The 11,332-nt window shown below is 35.6% G+C and overlaps 1 protein-coding gene across 1 annotated transcript; it reads left to right on the top strand.

Annotated features, from left to right (window-relative positions):
- Positions 1-4,874: 4,874 nt before the first annotated feature.
- LOC141702346 (benzyl alcohol O-benzoyltransferase-like) lies at positions 4,875-6,749 on the top strand. The gene is made up of 2 exons (XM_074506045.1): positions 4,875-5,368; positions 5,741-6,749. The coding sequence occupies exons 1-2, from the start codon at positions 4,928-4,930 to the stop codon at positions 6,677-6,679; spliced, it is 1,380 nt and encodes a 459-aa protein (XP_074362146.1). The 5' UTR covers positions 4,875-4,927; the 3' UTR covers positions 6,680-6,749.
- The last annotated feature ends 4,583 nt before the right edge of the window (positions 6,750-11,332 follow it).

Raw genomic sequence — 11,332 nt, 5'->3', positions numbered from 1 at the left:
TTATCTTTTGCCCGGAAGCTATTTCATACATCTGTAACATACAACTAACTCGGGCTGCCATATCACCCTTAGCTTTGCAAAAGATAAAAGAATCATCGGCAAAAAATAAGTGAGATAACATTGGAGCCCTTCTAGCAACCTTGATACCTGTCAGACATCCTCGCCTTTCATTATCTCTTATTAATGCTGTAAGGCCCTCCATACACACTAGGAATAGGTACGAGGACAGTGGATCCCCCTGTCTAATCCCTCTACTTGGCACGATCGCACCAAACTCTATCCCTGAGTGAGTTATTTTATATTTGACTGAAGTAACACACTCCATGAACAGGTCTATCAATTTTCTATCAAATCCCAGTTTTTCCAACATTGCTTTCAAAAAATCCCACTCCACTCGATCGTATGCTTTACTCATATCTAATTTCAGAGCCATCCATCCTGTTTTGCCAGCCACTTTTCTTTTCATATAATGCATCACCTCATATGATATCATTATGTTATCCGAAATTAACCTCCCCGGGATAAAAGCACTTTGAGTTGCAGATATGACTCCGTTAAGAATTTGTTTTAGCCTGTTCGCTAACACCTTTGAGACCACCTTATACGCCACATTACATAAGGATATAGGCCTGAGATCAGACATGCTTGTTGGATCTTGCTTTTTTGGGATTAAGATTATATTCGTGTCGGTGAGGTTGCTGTCAAATTTTCCAGTTGAGAAGAATTGCTGAGTCAAACTTACTATGTCTGTCCCTACAACTTGCCAATACTTTTGATAAAAACCTGGACTCATGCCATCCGGACCAGGAGATTTGTCCGGGTGCATACTGAAAAGAGCTGATTTAACTTCCTTGCTTTGAACTGGTTCTAACATTATTAAGTTCTGGTCTTCGTTCACTCTTTTAGACACACAATTAATCACCTCTGCCCATTCCGTGTTTGATGCTGAAAACAGGTTTGAAAAATAGTTTACCATGGTTTCCTCAAGCCCCGTGCCCCAGCCCACTGATTCTCCATCTTCATTCAACAATGTAGATATCTTATTCATTTTGCGCCTTGTTTTTGTAGCAGTATGAAAGTACTTACTGTTACAGTCACCCTCCTTTAGCCATAGTTGTTTACACCTTTGACGCCAGAAAATCTCTTGCTCACTGTATATTTCTGTTAACTTTTTAGCATTTTCCTGATACAACTTTATTGAATGACTGTCTTTTCTTCCTTTCGTAAACTGCATAATCTTTTTACATTGCTGGATCCTACTTCTGAAACTTCCCGTTATTTCCTTCCCCCATTTTTCTAACACCTCCGAAGTGAAACTGATTTTTTCAGCAAGCGACTTTCCTTCATTCAACTGCCATGAATCCTGAACAATCTTACCACACATAGGGTCTCTCAGCCAGGCGTTCTCAAAACGAAATCTTTTCACTTTAATTGAGTGAGAGCTTGTGAACGGCACAAGAAGAATGGGACTGTGATCAGACGTGGATATTTTCATGTTAACCAGCTTAGCATCTTGGAACTGGTTTATAAAGCTGTCCGAGACTAAAGCTCTATCAAGTCTGATTTCCATCCAGTCATCCGTACCACAGCCCCTCTCCCAGGTGTATGGATATCCCTCTATTTCTAGATCGTGCAGACCACAATCTTCAATACATTTTTGAAAACCTTGAATAAGCCATGTCGGATACGGGCGACCTCCACGCTTATCATCTTGTCTAATAATATTATTCATGTCTCCTATTAACACCCAAGGAAGAGAGTATTGACCATATAACCTGCAGATTAGGTCCCATGTTTCCTTTCGTTTAGATCGATCAGGCTCCCCATATAGGCCCGTTAATCTGTATTTGCTCCATCCTCTAGTCTCAATGATTGCGTCAATATGATTTTTGCTGTAAGAAAGCACTGTAACTTCTTGCTGATTTCTCCAAAGAAGGGATAACCCTCCGCTATGACCTTGAGATTCAACCGTGAAAGCTCCTTCAAATCCTACAATATTTTTTATTTTTTCGACTCTATCTTTTTTACACAAAGTCTCACTAAGGAAAACAAAGTCTGGGTTCTTTTGGAGTATGGACTCCTTAAGGAATTGTAAAGCCCATGGGGTCCCAAGCCCATGGCAATTCCAACTCAACGTACTCATAATCCTTGGCGGACCCCTTTTACAAGGCCCGCCATTTTCACGTTTTTTGGCTCGTTGATACTTGTTGGGTTTCCTGGAATATCATGCTCCATGCTTATTATATCACTCTCCCTAGAGCCCAAATCCAACTCTGTATTGTTATTTATTTCGATCACTTGGTCCAGCCCACCATCAGTCCTGCGTTTCTTGTTTTCTATAATCGTAATCCCTTTTTTAGCGGGATTTGATTGAATAGGATCATGCCTTATCTCCTCTTCATTTGAAAAAACTGCATTCCCGCCCAACCCCCTTGCTTGATTTGTGCTATTTCCTTGATTCTCTCCCTCCTCATTTATTCCCTGATTTTGTGGCGTAAAATTCTCCATTCTGTTGCTGTTCTCCGTTTCACCTGTACGTGAATTCCGATCATCTCCATTACCGTCTCGTAACCATTTAGCTCCGATCGGTTTTGTTTGCCTTCTAAAAGGTGCACGCATCCATGAGCCGTAAGGCTTTGTGATTTCTTCTTCTGGGGTGTCAAATAAACGGCTGCAGAATTTATCTGAATGTCCCATTAAACCACAAATGAAACAGAAAGTAGGGACATTTTCATACTTGAATAGAATCCAGAACCATTCGTTCCCAGCTTTCCTCACCTTCATACGTCTCTTTAGAGGTTTTGCCAGGTCTATTGTGACTCTGACTCTTAGATATTCTCGCCAAACACCTGTAAAATTGCTCGAACAGGATTCAACGAAGGTTCCAATATAATTTCCAACCTCTTGAACTACTTTTTCCGTCATAAAGCCTGCGCGTAATTCGTGAATCTGAACCCAGAGATCCATTTTCTGCAGATTCACAGCACGAGGGATATCCCCATTCTTCATTCTTGTAATGATCAAGGCCTTCCGATTGAAAGACCATGGACTACCTTCAATGACTCTTTTAATATCAACCTCGTGATAGAATTGGAATAAGTATAGATTAATGTCCACTTCTTTTATGAATACACCCTTTCCAGGTCTCCAAAGAGCAGCCATTGTTTGTTTCATTGCCGGAAAATCAACCACTCCATCCATCAAAAAACGACCAACCAAGCACAACTCTGCATTCAACTCCATGCTTTCAGTGGCTGATTGTTCTCCTGCTACCATCTCGAAAGCCAAACCTTCGTCTTCCTCATCCTCCAATGTCATGCTGTTCATAGCCTCCATGATGTTGCTTGTTGAAGCCATTTCGAAAACACTCTGATGATAATGAATAAATCTGAAAATAACGACACAATACCTTTAACAAAACTAACCTTGAATATATCAAGACGAGACTACCATGTCAATAGACAAGACATAAATTAGTAATATTTTAAAAATCTTATAGATAATTGATTACTTAAATAACATGTATTTATAATTATTCAAAAATTAAAATTATGTAATAAATAAATTGCTATAATTTATATATGGTATTCAAATTATTACCGATAAACAATTCATGTCTATTTTTTACGCAACCGGGTATCAATCATTGTTGTAACATAAAAATGAGATTTTTAAGACTTATTATTGATATTCATGATGTTTTCCAAGAATTCGAAAGAAAAATTGTAATTATATCGTCATTTAAATTGTTTTTAAGTTTTTTTCATTAACACTATAATATTTCTTCATATAATAATTTTATAACATTGTATACTATTCTACTAAAATTAAAAAATTTCAGTTCGATAAAATTTTATAAATATCAGTTGAACTGGTTAATTATTTCAAATTATTGAACAATATATGTTTTTTCCCTTAAATAATATAAAATGCATTGAATCAAATGATACAATATAATATATATATAACTTTTATTTGAATAATTCAAAATATTTGTACAATATTATCTTGATCAATGAATATTGCTGATTTAAAAGAATTCTTTGTAAAAAGCTAGTTTTTTAAAAGTGAAAAATGAAAAATAAATCGATTTAATATATTATCGTAATTTTAACAAATCTCGTGAGATCTCATTTCAAATTTCAAATATTCTTAAAATCGGGACAAATCTCAAAAATAATAATGCGTTACCAGTGAAGTTAGTAATTTTAATATAAATAATTAATTGATTTGATCTTATAAAGACCTCAAACACATTAATATCTACTAATATAAGATATTAAAAAATTTCACATTATTGGTAAGATATTCTCGCCGAGCTTGTAATTTAAATTTACTAAATGTAGAATGTGACGATGTTTTTCAGCCGGGTCATGTAGTCAAATTTCAATATTTTTTGAACAATGGGTCAAGTTCTAAAATGCATTAACTCATTATAATTCGAATCTATCTAAATATGTAATATTTAGATAAAATAACTCCAGTCGCACATCAGTGCATTGATCATATATGCATAAAATGGAATCAGAAAAATGCACCAACTACTATTACATAACTCATCAGTAGAAAATGCATTCTGATTCCGTCTTACGTTAATTAGTAGCTAATTGCTAGATAAAGTTCTGAAAAGCTTAGCATGAAATGGACCTGCATGCATCATGTTAACCAAGTGCTCAGAAGACAACACTAGAAATGAGTCAATATACACTACTTAGATCTCTAATGAATGATTATGAGTCAAGAACCATGATTCCATCAAATCTTAGCATAAAAGTAAAGTTTAGCTTATTGCAACTCTTTTTCATGCATGAATTTATTCTTTTAAATATAATCTAAACGCAGATCTAATTGTTTATTACATCACGCACTAATACGGTACTCCACCACAAGTCATTTTTCGCCACCTCCGTGACACACAATTAAACAGATGGACAGAAAACTATTTTTTCAAGTAAGAAGACAACCGCCGGAGCTTATAATTCCGGCAAAACCAACTCCAAATGATCGTAAACCATTGTCCGATTTAGACGACAGAGATGGTCTTCGATACAAACTATCAGGCGTTCAAATTTACGGTCCAAATCCTTGCATGGAAAATGATGATCCTGTTAAGGTTATCAGGGAGGCTTTAGCTAAAACTCTTGTTTTTTATTTTCCTTTTGCTGGCCGGCTGAGGGAAGGGCCTGACCGGAAACTGACAGTGGACTGTACCGGAGAAGGGGTGGTGTTTGTGGCGGCAAAAGCCGATGTTAGGGCTGAAGAGTTTCCTCTGTACCCTCCTTTCCCTTGCATGGATCAGCTGCTTTATGATCATGATCATCTGCATGGCTCTCATGGCATTGTTAATAGTCCTTTGATGTTTATACAGGTACATTTCTTTACTTCAGTTAGCTACTCCAGAACAATTAATAAAGAATATATGCAGATAACCATATATATACTTGGAGTGCCAAGGTTTATGCCTTGTATTATAATAGAAAAAAATTTAGATCACAAGTTCTACAAAAACAGAGCATGGCGCCCGAATCACGATTCCAAAACAGTTGAATTTATCATATTTAATTTTTGATGTAGCCTGGACTTACAAAATTAGACCGATTTTATTAACTAGAAATCTTGACTCACAAAAAAAATCTCTACTGAATCTTAAAGTTTAGTCGAAATTTCAGCCTAAATGTCTTGTTTAGCCCAGTTACGGTGTATTCTTTTTTTATATACTTAAATTTATCTGACAATGTAGGTTACGCGTCTATTATGTGGTGGATTCATGCTAGCTATAAAATTCACCCATAACATGTGTGATGCATTTGGCATGTCACAATTTTTAACAGCACTGGGGGATATTGCACTGGGCAGAACTAACCCATCTGTCCTTCCAGTCTGGAAACGAGAGTTGCTGAATGTTCGAAATCCCCCGCAAGCAACATGTACTCATCACGAATTCACTCAACTTGCGACCAAGAGTACTACTGATCCTAATCCTGATTCTGACATGGTATATCGTTCGTTCTTTTTTAATTCTACAAATGTTTCTGTCCTCCGTAATCTTGTCCCTCCCCACCTCGCCAAATGCTCCACATTTGACTTACTAGCAGCATGTATATGGCGAAATAGAACGATTGCTCTTGCATTACACCCCCAACAGAGGGTCCGTTTAGTATTCGCCGTTAATGCACGTTCTAGGCTGAAATCTAGCATACCAATTGGATACTATGGGAATGTATTTGTTCTTCCTGGTGTTATATCTACAGTTGATGAGTTGTGCAAAAATCCAATAGGATACGCTTTAGAGTTGGTGATGAATGCAAAAGCAAATGTCACAGAGGAATATGTCAGATCGTTTATTGATCTCACAGTCTTGAAAGCACGAGCTCCGATATCAACTGAATGGACTTACATTGTTGATGATTTGACTCAGCTTGGATTATGGGACACGAATTACGGGTGGGGGAAACCGATTTATGGTGGAATGGCTTATTCTGAGGTCGATCCTACGCCTGGAACTGGAAATTATTTTTTAAGGATTAGAAAAAAGGATGGAGATGAAGATGAGATTGTTGCGCCAATGTGTCTGCCTGCTTCTGCTATGGAGAAATTTGAGAAGGAACTGGAAAAATTGTTAGTATTTGGTAATTATGGATCTCATGTATCATGTACTAAAATTCCAAGTGCTCTCTAAAATTGGTTTTTGCTTACTTTTGTTTCTTGGAAAAATAATCCTTGTATCAATATGGTTGTATGTTTCGCCTTGATCCAGCTATTAAAATTTGGAATTTCTACAAACATTAATATATAGTCTCGTTGTGTTACAATTTGTATGAGATATTGATTATCAAAATGTGTAGAGCTGTTTCCAAATACTAACATTTATAATATGCAGTCTCATTGTTTTATGCAGCTGACAAAAACCTAAAAAGCAGCAAGAACAAAAGGAACTGATGCATAACTTACTAAACTGACTATATATTGAGGTCCATATATAATCGAATCTCTGATGTTTCATGTCAAACCAGGGACGACAATTTGTACCGAACCAATGAATACCCGATTCATATCAATCCGATCGGATTTTACCGAACCCGAAAAATATTTCGGGTTCGGGTTTGTGTATGATTTTTAAACCCGAACTATTTTCGGGTCGGGTTTAGGTTCAATGCATACCGTTTCGAACCCGACCCGAGAACCCGAAACCTATTTTGTTCCGATCCGAACCGAAACTCGTGTTAATATATAAATAATATTTTATATTTTTAAAGTATTAATATAATATATGATATCATATATTACTAATATTAGTAGTAGAAAATTATACTTTGTACAAACCATTACATTAAAATCTAACATTAGTGGACTACTATCGTTAAACATGTTTTCAGTAGTAGGGTTCGATACAAGTATACTTTAGGCCAAGATTGTTGCATTTTTTAACCAACAACTTTATCCTTAGAATTCTGATCCATTGCTTACTCTGAATCATCTAATTTAACTAAAAAATTTCAATATTGTTAAATCTACGAGCCCTTTACTCGAATATGATGCTATAAATCCTTGAATAAAATTTATGGAAATTAAGGTGCAATTTGGTAGAGATCTACAAACCCGAACCCGAATAAAACACGATCGGTGTGACGCCCTCAATCTCGGGGTTAGGAAATGAGGACCCACACACCAATATAATAATACCATAATAGCAAAATATGATAAAACCCCAATAATGACAGGATCTAAATAGGATAAAGTATGAGACAAGAATACAACTATCAACCAAAATATAGTTATTATGACTCAAAATATAAATAAATTCAAATTTTTCGATTCCGACTAGGAATCGACAGATAATCCAAAAGTATCTGATTCAATTATTACACTTCCCACCATCGCTTGCTCGCACATCATCTACCTGATCTGGCATCTGAAAACCTACGACACAGTAGGTACCGCCAGGGACGCTCTTACGAGCGGTGCACCTAAGTCTGACCATCTTCTTGCTTAAGTGTCATGGTTAGATCAAAGCAAATAAATGAGTAAAGACGCTCATCAAGTAGCTATACAACAGTTCTAAATATCAACATAATCAACATTAACTGAGGCATTCTATTTCTGGATAAAACTGAACTAGGTGGAAGTATTCTTTTAACGGCTAGGTAAAGGCATTGAAAAAGGTTCCGAGTTTTCAAGATTCAAACTTTGGGAGAAAGTCGACATTCATCACAAATCAATAACAGGGTTCTCAAGAAGTTTCTCACTTTAAAAAGAAGCAATCATTCAAACTCCGAGAATCAATAACAAAGTAAAATGACAGGGTTTTCAACCAAGTTTCATAACTTTAAAGCAGATACTACTCATTCTGTTTCGTTTCAAGTAATTAAGCAAGTTGCTTTATCAAGATATACATTACCCTTTTTATAAAATATTAAAGAACCCTTAATTGGAATATCCATCCTTTTAAATTTAATACGGGTGATCATCCTGTACTGACCTCCATTCGGTCATTAAGGTACCTATGACATTATTTCAGTCTTATAGTGGACTAGCCCCGCTAGTCTCTTATATGACTGGTCTAGTCCCACCAGTCTCTTACGTCTCTGTCCAATCTTCAAGAAATTCATTTGGAAAACCTTTGTGTTGGAATACAAGAAGTTTATCTAAAATTCATTTTTAACATTACTGATAAGTGAAATCATTTGGACTCTTACAAGTCAAAAATCATTCTTAAGTTCAATTCAAGAATTCATAGAAAAGTGAACAAATCGAAAGTATACGGGGATCATAAGTTAAAGGTATTGATCAAAGATTAAACAGAGAATATAGGGTTGCCATAAGAACCATCCCAAAGATCGGTTCACAACAAGGTATAAGAGATTATCAAGGAATTTAAATTATCAAAATATATCATATGAAAAGTTTATAAAGCTCTTTTTAGGGTTAAGGAATCGTAAGTTAACAAAGTATAGGGATAGGATAACAAGTTTCAGAAACAAGGGGTTACTATAAAGGATTGTTGTTAGGGCGAAATCACGCACTAATATTCATGCAAGTATACGCGTTCGCAAGTAATATAGAATACTTTCTAATTCGTTCCCTCAGAGACTCAGACTAAGTTATTGTCTAATTTAACTCACTCACCAATGTATGATTACTTCTCAATGTTAAGATAATAACACTTAAAATTGTTGGTTGAATATTAACTATAATTAACTACTTAATTAACCACTTAACTAACACTGCAATTTATCAATAATAAAACACTCATGAGATCATAACTTCATTATTACTTCCTTCTATAGCCATAGTTATTACCTTTAGCATGTGACAGTGATGATATTAATCGAATAACACAAAACTGATAAAAGCCAACTTTCATTGTACTAATACCATTCTACCAAACATCCACAATTAAGATAGAAGTTGAATAGTCATCAATTATGTTGAGTTCCTATATGTCTACAGAAATTGACAACACAACGATTTAAGCACAAGTTATTCGTTTTGATTACATAGGGCAAATAAAACTGTTAGAGTTACCCACTAATCATGCACAACGTACATGAACCTATGCTAGCATGGCAAGTTCTAAATCTCAAGATCCACTGTCGCTTCACAAGAGATTAACACCCTATCTTATATGTTCGCGACGCACATAAGACGAATACGCACAACCAATACTAGATATCATGCAATCATCACACACTAAAGTATTAAACAATTAACTAAAGAATTTCATAATAAATCCGTTGCAACCCCACGATCACGATTAGCCCATAATAGAACTTATCGCCATCATGGGTTCATATGAAATCATGATAAACGAACACAAGAAAATAACAACTAAACTAATTATATTAAAACAGAGTACGTCACAAGAGTAAATAAGTCAAAGCAAGAAAACTAGCATCCAACGTTACAACGAAACAAGAATCACAAGAATATATGCTTCCTCTTCGCTGCTGTGTGCTAAATCGGTCTTCTTCCTTATCTCCTTCGCTTCTTGCAAAACACAATCTAAAACATTGTTATGGATTAAAAACTGATATATATAATTGCTGTATTTAATACTAAGGAACGTGAGCTTTGAGGCTCGATTTGACTGCTCTTGTGTTTCGTGACTCAATCTGCCTTAACAAGATGCCTACGTACCTTGCTGATTGCCAAGGATCAAGTCAAAAAACGTAGTTCTGATTGGTGGGGGTGAGACCCCTTATATAGGTGTTGGGAGTCCTTGAATTGGACTTGGTATATGAGACTTGGTGGGCAAGTCTCATAATTAGAATGGACTTTGGAGTCCTAGGTAGTAGGAAACTGATTCCTTATCCTTTTAGGTCCCCTTGAGGCTAATCTCCAAGGATTTATATCCTTATCGGGACTCTTTTCAACATCTGATTTGTCCCTTATTAATTAATTACGAATTTAATTAATAATCAGGGCTTTTGGGCCTTTTTTATTCCATCAGGCCGGATCTGGTCCATCAGGCTTAACCTTTCTGGTCTGAGTATCATATATCTTTTTATTGGGCCTAGCAGCCCACAGTTTGTACAATTAATGCAGTATTTAATTATACAATCATAATTTATTTATCCCTATCATTTGCCCCCCAACTTTTGGGAAATATTGATTAGGTTTCGCAGAAGTTAAGTCTATTCGTTCCCTTACAGGGTTTCGTTTTTACGTAAAGTGTGGAGCGACCTACACATTTACAAAGAATCTTCCTTTTATTCAGAAATTATCTTAATTTCCAGGAATTTTTCCCTAATTTTCTGGGATTTTCCCTAATTTCTGGATTTTTCTCTTAATTTCTGGGATTTATCCTAATTTTCTGGGATTTTTCCCTAATTTCTGGGATTTATCCTTAATTTCTGGATTTTTTCCCTAATTTTCTGGGATTTATCCTTAATTTCTGGATTTTTTCCCTAATTTCTGGGATTTTTCCCTAATTTTCTGGGATTTATCCTTAATTTCTGGATTTTTTCCCTAATTTCTGGGATTTATCCTTTATTTTCTGGGATTTATCCTTAATTTCTGGATTTTTTCCCTAATTTCTGGGATTTATCCTTTATTTCTGGATTTTTTCCCTAATTTCCGGGATTTTTTCCTAGTTTTCTGGGATTTATCCTTTATTTTCTGGATTTATTCCTTATTTCTGAAAATATTAACATTTTTCAGAAATTATTTTAAGGAATTTCCTTAATTTTTTATAATTTTCCAGGATTTTTTCTTCCTTTTCTTTTTTTTTTTTATACAATTTTCGACCAGGAATCCATTCGACCAGGAATCCATTCGACCAGGATCCTGGTCGAATTAGCCTTCAGATTGCCCTGGTCGACAGGGTTTCGAG

This window comes from Apium graveolens, unplaced genomic scaffold, assembly GCF_009905375.1.
Source record: "Apium graveolens cultivar Ventura unplaced genomic scaffold, ASM990537v1 ctg4895, whole genome shotgun sequence".
Classification (NCBI taxonomy): domain Eukaryota; kingdom Viridiplantae; phylum Streptophyta; class Magnoliopsida; order Apiales; family Apiaceae; genus Apium; species Apium graveolens.
Note: the sequence above shows the minus strand (reverse complement) of the source record. Positions and strands in the feature narration are given on the sequence as shown.